We start from the raw sequence: 20,992 nt of genomic DNA, 5'->3' as shown, positions 1-20,992 counted from the left end.
CGCCCTGCTGCTCTCACTCCGGGACTCGGCCTGCGCTCGCCCTGCTGGGACTCGGCCCCAGTCCGTGATCGTCCTGCTGCTCTCACTCCGGGACTCTGCCCGCCTGCTCAGCTCCCACCCATCCTGTCGCGACTCATCTCCCTTGACTCCATCCTCTAGGTAGGGGTAGTTAAAAGTTTGGGGGTAGTGGGAAACAAAAAAAAATCGCAAAGAGGGAAGAAAGGAACTGGCGAGCAGAGTGGTTCTGACTGGAGCGTCTTACTCTGCTGCTATCTTGGTTTCTTAATGCCACAAACTCCACATTATCTCTTAATAGTATCTCGAGGTTCTGTAGCAAATTAGGCTGTATTCATTACTTCTTCCACGTTTTTGCATCGCATTATCTGCTGAATTCACCTTGTTTCTGTGCAACTTAGAATTCTTCTCCCCTGAACTCCTGACGTGCCAAGCCAGTGTAATTACCTGGAGGCAGCAACTCGCCACTTATTTGTCCAGACCTTCGTCCAACTCAGTGTTCACTAAGAAGACCCTCCATGCTGTTACAACCAGCAAGGGTAATTTGAATGGAAAACCCGAAATGGTGTGAATGAATGGTAGAAATGAATTTGCTCTACTTCATTCAACCCCTACCTCGGTCGATCACAACCAAGTTAATTTTGAAAGGAACCCTTCCCTCGTGGATTCCTTTTCCAAGCTGAAGTTCCCAGTACTTGTTTAAAAGGAACCAATCTAACTGTGCTTTCTTGAGTTAGAGAAAGTATTAAAATACAAGAACGGTAATAAAATGTGGCACGTTGGCACAGATTAGAAATGAGAGGCAAGTTTCAAATGCGACAGCAAAAGATACAAAGCAGTCAATGACTCATTCATGACAGATGCTGTCATTTAATTGGGTGATTCTGGTAGTGCCGACTTTGGCCGTTGAGTGATTTAGGGATTTTTGTTTCCGTAGTTAGCCAAAAGGAGTTTGTCCAGATGCCTTTGACAGTGGTTATGCTGCCTTGACTTGTTTTCACCCATCAGAGAGAGACTTTGGGTGTAATCTGAGTGGTGTGAGCTTTGGCAATATTTGTGGCAGAATTAGCTGATAAGGTTGGCAAGGCTATCTCAACATCAGGAGCATTGCCACCTTTTATGCTTCTGCTGAGCTGCAAGGCCAGTTTATCACTAGGTAACAGTGAGTTGCCATTTACGTGGGTCACATGCTTGAGAACTTGCAATCAGCCATTCTGTGCCATTCCCATCACCCTGGTTTTTGTTCCAGATATTTTAGTGTCACAGTGGTTCCATCTTCGAATCAGTAATTATTATATATCTTGTGAGTAACATTTGATTCTTTTGGTATCCTTGTTGATCATTGCTGAAGGCTTTTATAAGGTTATCATAGTCCAGGATTCATGAAGAACATTTTACATTTGCCTGTGTTAAGAATTGATTTTTTTTTGTTTGAAAGCAATAGTTCTTTTATCACATATTGAATACAATTACAGTAGAAATATTTAAATTCTGTCAGCGCTGCAACAAAAGCACCAAGAGGCTGGGGCTGACTCCTGGGAGAGAATTTCCCAGACTTAAAAGGAGGTAAATGCACAGGAACTTTCGAGAGGCACATACAATACTAACTGGAATAAGAATGTTTAATCCACATCACAACTTAGCTATCCAATGACTGAGTCAATGGGAATTAGAGTATAAACTAGTAAATTCTAAGCTCAGACCTGATGTCCAGAAAAATCTGTTTGTACAATGCATGGTCAATATCTAGTCAACATAAAAAAATTTGAATTATTCCTGAAGTTGTTAGAGATTATGTAATATTGGGTCTTTTTGCTTCTGAGGAAAGATGAGCGATATATGCTAATCCATTCTATTCACCTAATGATGGAGATATATTGAAAATTAAACAATAAGTTGTGACATTATTGTCTTTTCTTCCCATATCTTTGCCAAGTAGACTGACCTAAATTATTTCCAGTCATATTACCTCTATGTCAATTCTAACCTTCTGTTCAGTTAATTGTGAATTATATTGGACAATTTTGCACTGTGTACGTCCACATTCATGCAAGCACTGCATTCAAAGCTTGGAAAATTTAAATCTACCATTGAAAATGGCTTACTAACACATAAAATCCAGATACTAACTTGGGATAAAAAGAATGCAAAACCAAGTCTAGTTTATTAAAAACACCACACAGTTCTTTAGCTAGAATGTGATGAGGAAAAATACCCTGAGCACTAAGCTGATCAATGAGAAAATGTCATCATCACTTTTTCCCATGTTTCCACAGTTGTTGTTAGTAGAGTCATAATCATACATCAACTGAATCACTAAAGTCCCTTCAGATCTTCGAGTAACATCAAGTTGACAAATAGTGACAGGACGCTGCAGAAAGGTTTGCAATCGTTCCTTGCCTAGTGATAAGTTTGACTTTCTTTGATTGGACATTCAGACCTGCATTGTTCCACTTCCATTGTCAATTCTGAACACCATTTTATTGTATACTAAAAATATTTGATATTTTGTAACTACTGTCTTGAATCTTCCTGCCTTTTGCAATCATAAACTTGCTTTTTCTTTCGCGATGGCAGCTTTTAAGCTGTAGGTTGACACATTTTTGCTAACAATTTCAGCATAAGGCACACAGTACAGTATTATGAAAACAAGGCAGTTAGTATTTGCCATTTGGCCTTGTAGAAACAGTAGGAAGCAGTGGAAGCATAGGTAAGTTATACAAAGTGATGGCTAGTTGTAACTGAGAGACGTCATCACTTAATCCTTTTCTTGTCGTTGGCTGTCTTGATTTGTCTTGAAATCTGCAAACTTTTTAAAAAATTCATTCATGGGATGTGGGTGCTGCTGACCGGGCCAGCATTTATTGCCCATCCTTAGTGGTCCTTGAGAGGTGATGGTGAGTTGCCTTGAACTGCTGCAACCTAGTTACTGTAGGCAGTGACAATACTGTAAGGGAGGGAATTTCCAGGATTTTGATTCAGCGACATATAAATAACATATAATAATAATTAGGAAGACATATGTGTTTTCCCTATACTGTAAAGCGGTGGGGTGGTTTATATCCACTCTCCTTACTTGCTGTACTCTGAAATTGTCTGGAGCATCCCCAAAAGGTGAAGACCAAAGAATATACACCGAGATGGGAAGTGTCAGTCCCCCATAGCATTTTTTTCGATCATCACTGGCGCACTAAATAGACGGCCCCAAGTTTTATGTGCATCTGCTGTCCAATCGGAGAGGGGCAAAATACAAGTCTGTGTAAATCCTTTTGAGACTCAAGGGCTAGTGATGTGTTTTGCATCTCTGGCTTGTAGGAGCAGTTTGTTTCTAATGCCTATGAACTGCAATCTTGCAACTTAATACATATTCTGTGCCTGATGTAATTCTACCATTGACAACATAACTTTAATACAAATGCCTTAATTTTATTAGACATCTGCTTTGAAAACTCTTCTGTATTTCTCAGGAAAATTTTATTCTGCAGATGCTGGAACAGATGTAGGTGACTCTCATGTGTCTTTACATCTGTCTAACTACAGATTCTTAGGGACACCTCATGAGAAATGTTAAGTATGTAACCACGGAAAGGTACAATCCAGAACAACCTTCAATCAGTTGTGCTACATGTTTGGATGACTAGTAAACTTGTTTGATGACAAGGGTGTTTTGAGTTAAGAACAGAGGGTGCTGGAAGCACTAGCAGGTCTGGCTGCATCCGTGGAGACACAAACAGAGAATTTAATGTTACCAGAAATCAGTATTTGTCAATTTTGGTAAGTTGCATGGAGGGTTTCTCTCTGCAAGGCCACTTGAGCTTTCTCCCATTCCTTCCTGCTTCATTTGCTATGGTCCACCCCCCTGCGCTGTTTATATTCCCCCTCTTTCTCAAGGCAGAAGTACTTGCCATCCCTGAGATTTCACAGAATTCCCAATGATGCGTTATATTTAATAGGCAGTTACGCACAGTCAGCGCCAGTCTGGACCTACCCTTCACAGCTTATGTCATTTGCCCAGGACGTGGCAGACAAAGGAAAATTGGCATCAAGGCAAAATACTGCAGATTTTGGAAAACTGAAATAAGCACAAGAGTATGCTGGAGAAAGTGAGCATGGAGAGAGAAACAGAGTTAATGATTTGAGTCCAGTATGACTTTTTTTTGTATTCATTCATGGGACACAAGTGTTGCTGGCTGGCCAGCATTTATTGCCTGTTCCTAGTTGCCAATGAGAAGGTGATTGTGAGCTACTGTCTTGAACGGTTGACTACATTGTCTTCGGGGAGAGCTTCCAGGATTATTGACCCAGCAACAGTGAAGGAGCTCTGCTTTGAGGGGGACCTGGAGTTCCTGTTAGAATGGGTGGTACAGAGGAGATCTTTTGATCAATCCCCAAGCTCTTAGTCTGACATGGAAAGTTGTTGTTGTCTTACTGTGCCTCACCTGCTGAGTGCTGTTTCCCTTAAAATGACCAAGGTCTACTCCCCTCAGACTATGAGACATGACTATGAGGTAGAAGCACGTGGTGTGTGTTTGGTGCAGACACATGATGCATGTGTGAAATTGACATCACATGGTGCCTCACAGTAACATGTTCACCCCCTTAACTGATCGCTGTTGGCTAGTATGATAAGCTGCCTGGCTTTGAGTCTACCCTAAAAGACAAAAGTACTGAAGGATTGAAAGCTCTAAGTGAGGCAGCAAAGCATGAAAAGGCAAGATTGAGAGCATCTTTCTAACCACCATGGTGATATCCTCAAAAAGGCCCTTCTCCTTGATGTATGAGGTCATCTCCTTGGCTGTCTCACGGCCATTGTCTCCAAACAGACCTCACTAGGTCATAAGGCGGTAGCGGTGAGGTGCGAAGAGATTAACATCTCTGGCAAGTTTTACTGGAATAAACTCTAATATCTTGTTTCTTTTTTCCCGCTAACCCATCTTGTGGCCCGTCACTTCAGGGCACCAAGCACACAAGACCAAAAAAAAGTCCAAGAGCATCAAAATAGGCACAAAGTGAATGAGCACTAAGAAAGAAAACGAAAATCCCTGAGATGCTTCTGTTCAAATCCATGAGATTGCATGCATGGACGGATACCCATGTCCTGGCAGCAGTATTGTAATGAAAGGTTCCAGTGAAAACTTTAGTTGCAGAGCCATAGTGTCAGTAGATCGGAGATGTACCATTAGGGTGCAATGAGGATGGTTTGTGTTGAATGTCAAGGTCCATGGACTGTGCGTGAGTGCAGTCACTGCCTCTGGACGGACCCCAGTGGTGTCCAAGATGGAGGCCTGGAGGAGCAAGCAATAAGCTGTAGTCATTAGGTGAATAGTCTAACTTTCACGCCTTCTAGTTTCTGTCCAGCAGGTGGGAAAATGGGAAGCTGGATATAAGTGAGGTGGGATTACATGATAATCAGATCATAATGCATGCTGATACGTGAAAATAAGCCTGTTGCCACTCACTAGTGAACATCTCGTTTTGCCATTCAGAACTTGGTTGGAAAATGGGATTCATTGCTCTTGATGTTGAGAAGTTCCTTCCTGGCAACATCCAACTTTTTAACCAATGCCCACATTGTTCAGAGCCTGGAATAATTCTGCCCAAAGTTAATGCTTCCAACCCATTACATTTCTTTTGAAGAGACAACAACTTCTGGTTTTATTTCCTGGATTCACAGCACTTGGCTTTTATTTCAAATGTTTGGCACAGTTAATTAACGACTTTGAAAAAGAAACAGAATAGATATTTGATTTGAAATAGAAATACTGGAAAGAATTTGAATGCTTCCTTTTGCCTGCAAATCTGTTTGATTTGTGATGAATGAAATATGTGTTTTCTTTCTGTTGGGAGTATAAATCCCAATTCAATAACTCAGCAGCAGGCTTTGAGTTTTAAAATAAAGGAAATTTTTTCTCACATTTACTCTGAATTAAAACTCAGGTCCCACACTCAACACACAAAGATTAGGTATTGTTGAAGGTTGCACTTAATAATTATCTAAGTCACTGATTTACAATCTCTGACCTCCCTCATAGTGGCATGGTATGCCTGTAGTTCCTTGGATAGTAAAGTGGTTTAAAGTTGAAGGCAGAGTCCGCGGGCTGTAAAGTTAACTAGAGTCAAGTTTCTGTGCTGTTTCAGGTGACCTTAAAGTTGGAACAGATCAGAGGACTCCTCTAGGTCAAGAGTCTAGACCCGAAACGTCAGCTTTCCTGCTCCTCTGATGCTGCCTGGCCTGCTATGTCCAGACCTTGTTACCTCAGACTCCAGCATCGGCTGTTCCTACTATTTCAGAGGACTCCTCTATATTGGAATATCCCACTTTCATTGTATTTGCTACTAATTACTTTTGACTGCCTGGTGAACTTGTAGCTAATTGTGGTCAGGATTTCTGTTCGCTGAACTGTTGATTCGATGGATTTGGTGGACCCTCTTGCAAATAGTTTTCACTGATCTTAAAAAAAATGTAGAAAGAAAGCAGTGGTGTTTATGTTGATTCTAACATCCCATGGTGTGGTTTGACACCTTAAAGAGTACATCCAGTATCCTTGTTTTGATTGGCCCATTCAATTGATAATACCCTTTTTGATTGATTAAAAGTCAGTTTTGAAGCACATTAGTCTGCAAGGCCCTTTGTTTCTTCTTGAAATTGAGGAATGGTTGAGATCCACAATAGGAATCAGGTGACCTGGGACTTTGAGAGTGTCTAGTTTTCAAATAGACAATTAGTTTGAACAAGACATGCCAGCTGTAAGGCATAATAATTGTTACGTGTTGAGATGATCGAATAATCTATAAGATGCAGTGATTTTTGTGTTGCCAGAGCAACTGGCCAATATTAAATAGTGGGTAATGGGAAAAATCAGTAACAGTCAAGAATCAGCAATCTGGTTAAAAAGCTTCCCTTCAGAGAATCCAATTGTGTTTTTGAAGTTCTTATACATTTCTTTGTTGTGGTATGAGAGAGCACGGGCAGTATAGGGCAATTTTTTCTTGCCTCCTTTTATGCTCATTTCATGCTTTTATTTTTCTCCCTCTGATTCATGTTCTTCCTGTAAGGAAATCCTCATCAACCATGGCAATTTAGTTAAGGTGCCCTGTGTTCTCTGCTCAGCAGATCAGCGATGTAATTAGGATATGTTTGGACATTTAAACATAGCTACTCTAGCTGAGTACTTACCTGTTGGTGGTACAATTATTTTTGATGGATGCAGTTGATTGCAACTTCAGAAAAGACTCCTAGTCCAGGTTATTAGTATAAATTTCACCTTCCAAAATGCATAGATATTCTTTGAGTGCCTGATCTTAAATGTTTGTATGTACAGAATCTGTTGCAGTGTTTTGACTATTTTTCTGTAATTTGCTGCAATAACTCATATCTCTTGCTGTAGTTATTGAAACAAAATCTGTTTAAGTTATCTGTATAACTGTCAAAAAGTGAATAGCTTTTACACGATGATAAGTTTGAAATGTTTGACAAATGGCTTTGACATAGGTATGATTTTTTTGGTATAAATAACATTGTACTAGTACAAATGTTATCTTTTACTGTAAATTAGAATGCATGGTGGGGAGAAGGGCTTGGACTTTAACATGGATAAGCCCGTTTAATGGCCAAAAAATGGAAACGTGTTGAGCTAATCCACCAAGACCAGGCTTTTACTGAAATGGGGCAAAAGGTGGATAGCCAAGTTAACTCCAGGATGTATGATAGCATCATAGATACTTGGAAGAAGCTGAAAGTATCAAGTTTAACCTACTTTGAATACTAATGGTTGTCCCAAGTGCAAGAAACTGGCAGCTGCAGTGAGGTAAATAGTCAAGGGAATCATTCCTCATGGACAAGATGGAGCAGGACTGCTTCTCCTCTGACCACTGATCTCCACCTCCACCATCAGAATCCAACAGACAGCTCCCATTCCTCAGACGATAAGGTTGCATGCCAGAGTCAGCGATAGGATAGCCTCCCTGGGAGCAGATAACTCTTCAAGGTTTGGAATCAGACCAGCAACCCTGCTCCAAATTCCCAGGATTAAGGTCCAGATTTCTTTGGGAATGAACTTCCAGTCCCAGGTCAGACTGCTTCCTCAGCCTATTTGAGATGACTCCTCCATGGATCACCATGTGTGCCTTTCAAGCAATATCTTGCCAAAGAAAAAATCCACTGTCCTTCTATCCTTCATCCTTCAAACCCAAGGACGAAAAACAATTAAATATGAAGCAGCCATAAGACATGATATTCCATCTATCATGTTCTTGCCTGCTTACCCAGTCTTTTGAAATTGCCATGCGACTGTTTGCATCCTCTTCAATACTTAAACTTCCATTTTGTTTTGTACCATCCACAAGTATGGAAATTTTATATTTGGTCCTTACATCTTAGTCAACTGGGGTTGAAGCACTGATCCTAGCAGTACCTCAATATTTGTAGCATGCCAACCTGAGCATGACTTGTTTATTCTTTCTCTTGTTTGTTTTTCTTTTCATTATCATTTCAGTACCTAAACCTCAATGCAGGATATTGCAACTTATCCCATTGTTTTAATTTTACTTATTAACATTTGTAACATCATATTGAGAGCTTTCTGAAACTACAAAATACACCATCCACTTATTCCTTCTTGTCTAGTCTGCTGTGAACACCCTGAAAAAACTCCAGTGTGTTTGTCCAATATCATTTCCTTTTCTGTGATATTTCCATATGGTATGAGTATGGTCCAGGTGTTTCAATTCTCTCTTGCTTAGACACTGCAGTACTGAACCCTTTCTCAGGGCGATGAATGTCCAGCTTCGTGTATATATGGATTGCATGGTAAACCTGGCTCCCTACAATGATTGCCAAACTCTTCATGAAGAAAGCCATGTGCCCCTGTGCTGCAACCATGACAGAACCCAAAGATGGGCTCTTCACCTGTGCACGAGTCAGCATAGCCTCCGCCACCTCGTATTTCCAACCCCTCCTTCCCATTCATCTCTGTATCTTCTTGTGGCCCAGAAAATACAACGGACTTTTCATCGATGTGGGGCCTGATATGTCACTGTCGGAGACCTGACCTTGATACACCTCCCTCAGCTCCTGATGCATGTGTGTGGATTGTTGATCAGCATCTGCCCCAGTTCTATATCTTGAATCCTCCAAGAAGCATGTGATTGTAGCAGTACTGGAGAGGCAGAAAACAGGCCTTGGTAAGTCTTCCTTGTCAGAGATGGAGTCGCTGCTTTTATCCATGGGGTTGGGCTTCTGCACCTTATGATCTGCAGTGACAAACAAAAAGAAATACGCGAAGGACAAGTTCAGTCTATCAAACGGGTTTCTCGTGTGCTCTTGTCTCAAACCAAGGTGGAGGCATTCTTGCTGTGCTGGCTGGCTAACTGTGAGGGTTGTGTGAGGGATGTGGGAGGCAGGTACCATAGGAGCCAGTTTAAAGTTGGTTGTACAGCTCTGATTCCCCTCCAGTGGGCAGATGGGAAGCTAAAGCTGCCAGCCTTCCCTTTTGGTTTGGACTTCATTCCAATGTGTATAAAATACTGGGGGAGGAGTAATAGGCACTTGGGTGAGTTGGCTATTTATGGGCTTCAATAGGACCAAGTACATGCATCCTGCCCTCCACTGTCCCCCCTGTGAATTAGGAGGCAGGTTGCATGGATAGGTACGAGACAGCCTAGTGTCAATTTAGTGAACCCTTCAAGCCCACTTGCATGGAGCATCAAACTTCATCCGAGATATTTTGAGAAAGTGGGTATTTCCATCCTCACGAGCAAATTACATGAAATTGTGCAGAGGTCCCCACATAGCTCATTCACAGAGCTCTTTTTTGGTTGCAAGGATGTGACTTAAACAGAATTGTTACCTCGAGGCTACTCAGCCCATCATGCTCTCACTTGTTCTACCTGTAGTCTGCCATGTGATTTGACAAACAACAGTTATTCAGACTCAGAAAATGTTTTGACTTGTAAAGGAGAATGACCCAGCATTTACTCAGTTTAGTTGAACAAAGAGTCAAGGCCCACCATTTCCCTGGGCAATCACAATGGCAACACCTCGATCAATCAGAATCAATTTGCCTGGTTTGAATTTGAACAGAAGCTTGTGAATAACTGTCGGCTTACACTCTGCATGGCAACATTCACACCCATTTCTCATGCAGTACAAGTTGTTGTTTGCTTTGAAATTTGGTTTTCTTGTGATTCTGAATTGATCCGTGGAAGATGAAAAGAGCTGGAAGCATATCTCTTTTCTTTGTACAGTGATACTCACGAACATTGTTTCTATCAAATAACTATTATGTCAAATTTATATTTCTGTCACGGAGCAGAGCAACCTTTTTTTAATTCTTATAATTCATTTTGCAGGTGGAAGAAGCGTTGAATGAAGTAGACTTTCAGCTGAAGCTTGACCTGCATTTCACAGACTCTGAACAGCAGTGAGTAATATTCTAGTGTTCTGCTTAAAAATAATAGAATTCAAAATGAATTACTGGTACTGAATGGATTAATTGCCAATAAGGACAACTCACCTGTCATGACTTGTTATTGATAATAGGTCACTGTCAATCCAGAATTATCATTTACCCTCGTTCAGTCAGCTATATGTGTCAACTGGTCATGGATGGCATTCTTGTCACTCCTGGGACTTAGCCACACAAAGCTATCTGACTCATCACTACAGTTCTGACAGACTCCTGCATTTTCAGAGGGAGAGGCACTATCTTTTGACGAAGATATTAAGTCTATTGTAAGACCAGGACAACCCGCCCTGGGCTTCCCGCTTAGGTGCGACAGTCAAGAAGGCACAACAATGCCTTTTCTTCCTCAGGTGGCTCAGGGGATTTGACGTGTCCAGAAGGACCCTCACCCACTTCTACAGATGCACCATTGAAAGCAAACTGTCTGGGTGCATAACGGCCTGGTAAGGCATTGCTCTGCCCACGACCATATGAAACTATCAATAAAAACAGAGTTGCTGGAAAAGCTCAGCAGGTCTGGCAACATCTGTGAAGAGAAAAACAGAGTTAATGTTTCAGGTCCGGTGACCCTTCCTCAGAACTGATGGTGCCATGGAAAACATCAGTTTATATGCAGAACATAGGGAGGTGGGCGGGGTAGGGAGTAAACGTTAGGATAGAGCCTAAAGAGCGAGAAGAACAGTTGGACAGACAAAGGAGTTGCTAACGATCAGGCTGGGAGGGTGAATAGTTGTTAATGGGGACTGTTAGTAACTAACAACAGGTGGTGTTTAATGGCAGGCTATGTGGTAACAAGGCCTGGTGTGTGGGGTAGGGGACTGGAACATGGGAGACTTTAGGCCATAAAATTATTGAACTGGATATTGGGTCCGGAGGGCTGCAGAGTCCTCAACCGGAAAATGAGGTGCTGGTCTTCCAGCTTTTGTTGAGCTTCGCTGGAACACTGCAGCAAGCCAGAGACAGAGATGTTGGCCAGAGAGCAGGGTGGTGTGTAAAAGTGGCAGGCAACAGGTAGTTCAGGGTCTTTTTGCGAGCAGAACATAGATGTTCTGTGAAGCAGTCACCCAGTCTATGCTTAGTTTCCCCAATGTACAGGAGAACACATTGTGAGCAGCGAATGCAGTAGACTAGATTCTGGGAAGTGCAGATGAAGTGCTGCTTCACCTGGAAGGTATGTTTGGGCCTTTGGATAGTGGGTAGGGAGGAGGTAAATGGGCAGGTATTGCACCTTCGCCGGTTACAGGGGAAGGTGCCGTAGGGCTGTGGGGAGGGTGTTGGGTGTGAAGGAAGTGTGGATCAGGGTGTCCCAGAGGGAATGGTCCCTGTGGAAGGCGGACAAGGGAGGGGAGGTGGCATCTCGTTGGAGGTGGCGGAAATGGCGTCTGATGATCTTCTGGACATGGATGCTGGTGGGATGGTAGGTGAGGATAAGGGGAACCCTATCGCTGTTGTGGGAGGGAAGAGATGGGTGAGGACGCAAGAGCGGGAGATGGGTCGGATCCGGTTGAGGGCCTGTTGACAACGGAGCTGGGAAATCCTCAGTTGAGGAAGAAGGTGGACATTTCGGAGGATCTCTTGTCGAAGTTGGCCTCATCTGAACATGTACGATGGAGACGGAGGAACTGAGAGAATGGGATGGAGTCTTTACAGGAAGTGGTGTGTAAGGATGTATAGTCCAGATAGCTGTGGGAGTCCGTGGCTTTATAGTAGATTTCCGTATGAAACTGCAGCAGGTTGTGTGCACAGCCCGGACCATCACGGAAACCAACCTCCCATCCACAGGCTCCATTCATATGTCTCGTTGCCGCAGAAGGACTCCCAACATAGTTTAAAAGTGAGTGGAGGTAGATATAGGGGAGCTGTCAGAGGTAGGTTCTTTACTCGGAGAGTGGTAGGGGAGTCGGCCTCATTAGGGGCATTTAAGCAGCTATTAGATAGGCATATGGATGATAGTATAAGGTAGGGGTGGAGGTTAGATAGACCTTAGGTTTAGGGTAAAAGTTTGGCACAACATCGTGGGCCGAAGCGCCTGTACTGTGCTGTACTGTTCTATGTTCTAACATTATCCAAGTACCATCCTACCCCAGTCATGGTCTCCTACAACCTCTTCATTCAGGCAGAAGATACAGAAGCTTGAATTCACTCACCAGCAGGTTCAAGAACAGCTTCTTCCCTGCCATTGTTAGACTGAATGGATTCTCTCACCTCAAATAATGTTGATCTTGCCTAGCACACGTCCCCATCGCACAGGACATGCGATGCAACCTGTACGCCTTACTCTGTCCAAGTTTTTATTTTATCCTTTAATCTGTACGTCCTTGCTTACTGCTCACAAACAAAGCTTTTCGCTGTACGTAGGTACACGTGACAATAAATCCAATCAATCACATTTGCCTATTTAAGAAAAGACAAAAGTCCCATGGCACTAGTCTTCATCAGCAGTTATTTTTCAAAAACATCACCAAAAGAGATTCACAAATTATTTGTCTTAATACTATCAGTAGAAACTTGTTGTGTGTTAGCATCATGCTGTTTGCCTACGTAACAATGACTGCACTTTGAAAGTAACAAACTGACTGCGAACCCCTTTGAGATAGCCTGAGATTGTAACAGCGTTCTGTAAGCAGCACTTTTCTCTTTCATTTCAGTTTTGCTGGAGGCTAACTCGAAGATAATGGAACTCAAATTTTGAGAAGATAAACAAATTTATTGGCATATTAAAGATATTCAATTAAGTAATTCACAAGAGGATTTGACAAACTCAAATTTGACCATGCTTATTCTTCTGCAATTATTCTTTAAATGTTTAACAACTAATATGTCAGTGTTTTCCAATATTTAGTATATAGAATGTAGGAATTAGTTGTGTCTAACCGTGTGGAAAATAAGGCAACAGACTGCTATATGAAACTTGCTATCAGCTATTTTCCATAGCTCACATGAGAGTTTGCGGAGTTACATACACTTGACGTTCTTAATGACCAATATTCTTGCATGGTTTTACAACAGTATCAGTGTGCAATAATTCAAGCTGTATTTCGAATGGTGAGTTATCGGAAAAACCTGTTAAACCATCTCTCAAAATCTAGGCAATTAGGTGCCAAAGCTAGAAACAAAAGCATACATTCATCAGAACAAATGAAAGCCCCATAAAAGGCTCATAAAATTCCATTACAGTCAAATATTTAATTTAGTTCTTAGCCTGCTTATCTGGTTAGTTTGAAGTTATGATTTTGCTCCCAAACTCATCAATGCCCTGAAATGAAATGTAGTTTTGGAAAGTAAATATAGAAATAATGAAATGCACACAGATGGAATTTTGTTCAGCTACCTAATGTTATCAGACTCTGGAATTCCTTTAATCTGCTTTTTCCAGTACATTTAGCATTTCTGTCATCCAGTTCCCTCCTTTTCTGTCCTAAAGTGGCAACAAATGTTAAGAAGCAATCCAGTTGTAGGCAGACTTCTGCAACTTATTCTCAGTGACTATTTTGTCTTGTTGAGTCTTGACATTCAGCCAGGCTCTTGAGCAATGGAGGAGGAGACAGTTACGACAATCATAATCCAGTTGGGCCTCATTTCCTTCTGGAACAGATACACTTTCCCATAACGGTGGCTGGATCATATAGCATCACAGAGACCCTAGCTCAATTTTCATTTCTATAGTCCATCCCTGAGGCTAACTTCTGTTTGTCTCATTCAATGTCGGCTAATATATAGTAACAATACAATGCAACTGATTAAATGACTGAACCATAAGGACCATCCACACATTTACTTTTTGACCAAATAATTAGAAAGATCAACAAGAAACAAAAATCAGCTAACTGAATAACATTACCATAATTTTTTTCTCTTATTTAACTCGTGCTGATTTTGAGATTCCATATCGTGTGGATATTGGATTAAAATTTCAATGTTATGATAATCAGACTGATATTCTGAATCAGTTGTACATCTCTGGTTTGGATGTATTAATGACCTCCCCTATTGATGATAATGGCAACAAGCATTTATGTAGCACCTTTCATGTAACAAAACACTCCAAAACACCTAGAAGTGGAGCAATAACCATTGGAAGGGAACAGTGCATAGCAAAAGATGTAGAAGCTGAAATCTCTCTTACCAATGGTGTAGCAAACAGGTGTTTACAATAACTCAAGTAGAGGGTTCAAGTTGTAAAATAAGACTAGAGATGATTGCAGAAGAATGGTGGAATAAGGCCTTTAAAGATTTACAGGAAAAGGGCAAAGAATTTAAAGTTGATATGAAAGTGTCAGAGACAAAGAAGAATGTTAGTTGGTGTGGATTAGCTATATACACACATGATGCGAGAAGGCCTGGAGTTGTGCAAGGTGGAACTGAAAGGTCAAACGGAGAGTATTGGAAAAAAAAATTCACCCACTGATTGTATGTTTATATTGACCAGTGGTAGAAGTTGGCAGCAGATACAGCTCCAGAAGTATTTGCACTGACCAACTTCTGGCACTAAATAGAACCCAGAACTTCAGTGTGGGTTCAGCAGCCAGAAGAGGAGAAGCGGCTAAAGCATTAGTGGCAACATACACCAGGTATTTTAAATGTAAGAATGTGAACTTTGGACAGGGAGAAGAGAGAATGAGGGCAAGGGCAGGAGGGGTGGGAATCGGGGTAGATGCTAAGGCCAGGATCCAGACTGGATGCCAGGGCAAAGTTGGAGGACCTCCTGAAGCCTGCAATGACTGCAGTGGACACTGGGAATTTTAAAAATAAAAATGGAGGGTGGAAACAAGAGCATGAGGAATAAGAACTTCAGATCAGAGGGAAAGAACCAAAGCACTAGGGAAAAGGGAACTTGCACAGCGAGCTGTGGAATGTGGGACAACACAGTGTGGAGGTGGAGGAGCACAGCAGGCCAGGAGGAGGAAAGTTGATGTTTCGGATCAGGGCCTTTTTTCAGAAATAGGGAGGGGAAAGGGAGCTAGGAAATAAATAGAGAGGAGGGGTGGGGCTGGGGAAAGTAGGTGGAATGGTGATAGATGAGTGCAGGTAGGGAGTGGTGGGGATTAGTCAGTGGGATGGATGGGGCAGGTAGATGGGAGAGAAGTTGGACAGGCTGTGTCAAGTCAAGGATGAGAGGGAGAGTTGGACATGGAATGAGATCACCCACAAATGGGAGGACCAACACCTCATATTCCACCTTGGGAGACTACAGCTCGATGGCCTAAACATGGAATTCTCCAGTTTTAAAATCTCCCCATCCCCAGCCTCATCCCATGTCCAACCCTCCCTCTCATCCTCACCTCCTTGACCTGACACAAACTGTCCATCTTCTCTCCCATCTACGCACCCCAACCTCCCACTGACCAATCCCCACCATTTCCTACCTATCACATTCCTACCTACCTTCCATAACCCCACTCCTTATTTATTTCCCAGCTCCCTTCCCACTTCCGATTTCTGAAGAAGGGTCCTGACCCGAAATATCAACTTTCCTGCTCTTCTGCTGCCTGGCCTGCTGTGTTGTCTCTGACTAGAGCATCTGCAGTTCTTGCTATCTCTGAGCTGTGGAATGTGACATCTTTGGCAAATTATGAAATGACTCGCAACATTACATGGATTTATTGACACCATTTTATTAATGGCTTTGAAATGGAACAACACTTATTGTACACAACAATCATGGAATTAAAGCAGGAGATGAAGAGGTCAAGATGGCATCAATACATTAGGAACCTGTACAATTTCTGTTTCAACAATCAAACCAAAATGAACAGAACATAAGCATGAATTAACAGGCAAATTGTATTCAGTAAAATAGCGAATATTACAATGATCCCACAGATTTACCGGAATTGCTTTTGGCATATGTAACACAATGTATAGCCACAAAGACTTTCAGACTTCTGTATAACTTTCAGTAGAGTTCAATTCTTTTATTTCCCACCGGAATTGGCCAGTGTGCTGACTTCTGCAGAAGATTAACCTCATCCAGGTTCCATGGTTAACCTTTGTCACACCTTCTTAGCTTGGTCCTCAACAGTGCTGATGGCATAGATTCCCAGAGTCACCTTCATCCCATCACTCAATAACGCCCCAGTGATACACTATGTGGTTGGCTCTGGTAAAAGAAATGAAAGAGCAGCAGTATATCTTTATCACAATCCCTGCTGCTTAACCCAGACTTCAGTTTTTCATTCTGTACACAGAACTCCCCACAGCCTACTTTGCTTCGACCTCCAGCTGAAATTTGATCTCTGAGAGCTCTGTGTTTTTAAGCCTCGACCTTCCCTTTTGTCAGAAACTTGAGGTTTTGTTTCTTTATCGATTATGGCCTGACTCAAAAAATACAGGCCTTGAGATCAAAGTGCAGACAGCAGATCTCTAGCGTTTTTGCTCTTGTCTTCACAAATAATAGAGTTCATCACAAAATATGTAAATGAGAAATAAATTACATCTGTGTGGATGTGAGCAATGTGCATGCAGCTTGAGAAAGAGCATATATTTACTGTGTGTCGGTGTTGTTTTGGCTGGGGTATCCTGTGCAGTGAGTGCCAATTACTGCAAATCTAAGTTAGATTGGCCCAGATATTTATCCATTAATACTGTGAGTCTGAGTTTAATTGTTGCAAATGTCCTGTCACACATTATGATGTTGACATTTCACTTAAATTAGAAACAGTAAATGACTGAAGTATAGTAAAACTCAATAGGATGGATCTATAATAAGATGTCATCAGTGTATTCAAAAGTTAAATTTAGAAAACGTAATTATATCACGGGCTGATTATAATTACGATCCAATAATTTTTTTCACTTAGATGCAAAATGTGCACTCCTGACATTTTGAAATGTGACTAATGTACTTCACTATGTGTAACAGTGCAGAAGTGAGCATGATTCTGGGCATGAGAAGGTAGTAAGATCTGCTGATGCTGGAGTCTGAGATAACACAGTGTGGAGCTGGAGGACCCGAAACGTCAGCTTTCCTGCTCCTCCAGTGCTGCCTGGCCTGCTGTGTTCATCCAGCTCCACACTGTGTTATCTATGATTCTGGGCATGCCATTCATTTCTCTACGTATGAATGTTAGTTGACACTATACAAATGTTTTGACTTTTGTTCTTGCTGTGGGCCTGTTTTGACAACACAAGTTATGGTTTCATTAAACAAGAGGAATAGGAAGAGTAGAAGAAGCTGAAACTTTTTAACTTTTTTTGTTGCAATCATTTATCTGAATCCAAGAGTGCACTTAAGGCAGTTTTGCTGTCTGCTGTCTTTGGTTTATAACTGTGGGAGAGGAAGAAATGACATATACAAAAGTCAACAATATTTACCATTTTGTAGAAACTGCTGAACACTGAAAAATGTTTTTTTTTTGAAAAGGTAAGCTAAAAGTACATACCAATTTGGTGAAACTGAATCAATGGTCATTCCACACAATGCAATTGCCATGACCAGAAAGCTCCTTCCCTATCAGATACCCCAAATGCCCGGCTTTTAAAACTGAATTTCACCACCTAACCTGAGATTTATTTATTTTATCATGCTTTCTTCCTTACTCCTTTCAATCTTGCTGCTACTTTGTAGTCTGAGGCTTAATTCACAACGATTTCTTGTATTTCTTTCCAGTTACTCACACACTGTTTTCTGTTTGCAACATCTACCCTGAAGCAGTGTTAGTGTGCTTCTTAAAAATCAGAACTGGATAGTTCTTCATAACTGAACAGGTACATGAAATGGAGAATACACTGTTTCGGGTTTGGCGTCACAGAATGGGTTAGAAACTTCAGTGGATTGTGAACATTAGAACCAAACAAACAGGAACTCCTTATGTCTCTGTAATTTTGATTTCTCTGTTTACACAAAATAAATAATTATGTTTTTTTTGCTAATTTAATGTATTATAATTTCTGTTTTAGAATAGTAACTTGGGATGCATAAAAATCATTCCAGGATTTTTAAAGTGGCTTTTGCCCAATGTCGAATAATCTTAGTCAGGCTGTTTCCCAGTAACATCTAAAACCTGTTTTCTGTTTGCCCACAGGTTGAGTGACATTGCAGGAATACCCTTGATCAGCAGCCGAAGACTGGGTCTTCACTTCCATCCCAGGAGGGGCTTACATCATCACGTACCTGTGATGTTTGACTATTTCCACCTCTCTGTCATTTCCGTTACTGTGCATGCAGCACTTGTTGCTTTACACCAGCCCTTGATAAGGTACGATGGTGAATGCGATTGCTATACTTTCTGCATGCTTTCAAGGGATGTCTTTAGATGTGTGACCACTTAGTGCTCCAAACAGTTTGCACAGCAATAGTGGTAGTATGATTCTTCCCAAAGCAAAATATCATTATTGACAAGAACAAAAAGATCTTTTAAAAATTCATCATGCCAGGCAGCATCTGTAGAGAGAAACAGGGTCAGTGTTTCATGTCAATAATTTATTTATCGATCTGCAACGTTAACTCTACTTGTGTCCATAAATGCTAACTGATCTGCTAAATTTTTTCCAACTTTTTTTGGTTCTTATTCCTAATATTTCTAGCATTGGCAGTACTTTGTATTAATGGCATTTGATATAACAGCAACAGAGAAGAGGTTGACTCATTGGCACACACTGCTTTGCCAGGGAGCCACAGAACATAAGGTCATACCTATTTATATCCTCATGGTAAGATCCTAAACTGTTGTGGGCTCCAAGCAAAACCACAGTACTTGTCTGTATTTGACCAACAGGCAGAGGTTACTTTCACAGACAATTTTTTTTGTGGACATGTGGGGCAGTGTTGATTGGGAAAACAAAAACAAATATTGCTGTATTAAAAAATCTCCAGGTAATTCCTTTACACGTCAATCAAGCAGGTTGCATTAGCAAACGCATTTAACTTATACCCAACTGTGCTCCACAGTTAGTGATGGCTAAACATTGGCACATTGTAGAAAAAGCTGCTTCCTCCTGTTGTATCTGACCTGGGGAATATTTGATACTACATTCACTGTATTTAAAAGTAGGAAGAGGTGAGGGAAGATAAATCTTCCACTCCCAGTACTTTCATCCTTCACCTAAATGAGCACAAAATGTCATCTGATAACCCCATACACAAAACAGTGATGTGAGCTATGTACATTCTTCAATTACACTAGCATTTGTTTTTGCCCCTTAGTTTCCCTCGACTAAGCAAAGGGATCTGGCTTGGGAAAAGTGGTCATGAGATGGAACCGAATGTATCAAATCTTAATCTTGAAAACCTCATGTTTGGGTCTAGCTACTACAAGCAGCTTACAGTCGAGGTAAGCAAGTTTCCACCTCTTCTTTGGAGCAGGATATTTCTGAGGCTCAGATACTTTGCCATATTTGTATGTTGGACCGACAGATTTTTTTCTCTCATGCATTTGCCTTTGCTGCTTGTTTTTTTTTCACAGTATCATAGTTATGATCAAGTTGCATTGTGCTGTGTTTCATTTAAATACCTTTCAAAAAAGTTGATTGTTTTATTTGCTTGGAAAAATCATAAGGGAACTAGGGTTTAATGACAGTGAAGAACTTAATGTCATTAATATTAGTAAAGTCAGTAGTGGTATTGTCAAGCCACTTTTGGTAATGGACATTGCAGATCCCCTGCCACCCCACAGAATACATTCTGCACTCTTGCCACCCTCAATGCTTCCAACAAGTGGTTTTCAACATAAATAGAACTGATTCACTTGCAGAAAGTAGGGGGTGGAGCAGGTGTTGCAGTATATGGTCATCAGCAGAAGGTTTCCTCGTTTGACATGGCAACATGAGACTTCATGGGGTCCAGAGGCAATGTTGAGGACACCAAGGGAAACTCCTCCCCAACTGTATACTACAGTCCTATCATCGCTGCTGTATCTAGCTATTGGTGGGACAGGACATACCAGCAATGGTGATGGCATTGACAATGACAGTGTATGTAAGATACTACTCGGTAATTATGACTAAGACATATGTGATGATACTATGGCTTTAAGAAGCTTATTTTGTCGTTATTTTAATGAAGAGAGGTTGAGACAGAGGTGTTCAGCAGTCTGGTTCAAGCCAATAAAGTAAACAGCTTGTGAGGCCTTCGGTTTTTAAAAGTTGGAACAATAGAAGCAGCCTTGAAGGGTGAGGTTAGCCCCCCCACAGAACCAGGATTTTTCATTTAGCTTTCAGTAACTGTTGGGGTTGTGAAAAATGCTACATCTGTCTCTGCCTTTGTCTCTATCGCTCTCTCTGTCTCTGTCACTGTCGCTGTCTTTGTTTCTCTCACTCTCAGGCTCTCGTGCTCGTGCTCTCACACTCTCACGTGCTGTCACTCTCTCTGTTGCCCTCGCATGCTCGCTCTCTAGCTCCCTCTCTCTCTCCTGCTGTTTGCTTCAGCTACAGGCTTGGATTTTCTTCCTGCTGCTAGAATTGCAGGCAAGACAATAAATTTTTCTGGATTTGTTTTTGCGAAAGGTATGTCTATAAGATGTTAGAAAAGAGCAAAGAACAAAGAAAATTACAGCACAGGAACAGGCCCTTTGGCC

The 20,992-nt window shown here is 41.5% G+C and overlaps 1 protein-coding gene across 3 annotated transcripts in view; it reads left to right on the top strand.

Annotated features, from left to right (window-relative positions):
* fam135b (family with sequence similarity 135 member B) overlaps positions 1 to 20,992 on the top strand; it is a 350,061-nt gene that overhangs the window by 196,084 nt on the left and 132,985 nt on the right. For all 3 annotated transcript variants that reach the window (XM_048596063.1, XM_048596062.1, XM_048596064.1), the window contains 3 exons: positions 10,366 to 10,436; positions 18,503 to 18,676; positions 19,624 to 19,750. In XM_048596063.1, coding sequence (XP_048452020.1) covers positions 10,366 to 10,436; positions 18,503 to 18,676; positions 19,624 to 19,750 — 372 coding nt within the window. The remainder of the gene's footprint in view (positions 1 to 10,365; positions 10,437 to 18,502; positions 18,677 to 19,623; positions 19,751 to 20,992) is intronic.

Source organism: Rhincodon typus, chromosome 4 (assembly GCF_021869965.1).
Source record: "Rhincodon typus isolate 14 chromosome 4, sRhiTyp1.1, whole genome shotgun sequence".
Taxonomy (NCBI): domain Eukaryota; kingdom Metazoa; phylum Chordata; class Chondrichthyes; order Orectolobiformes; family Rhincodontidae; genus Rhincodon; species Rhincodon typus.
The sequence above is the reverse complement of the archived record's forward strand: the minus strand, read 5'-3'. Positions and strand labels throughout refer to the sequence as shown.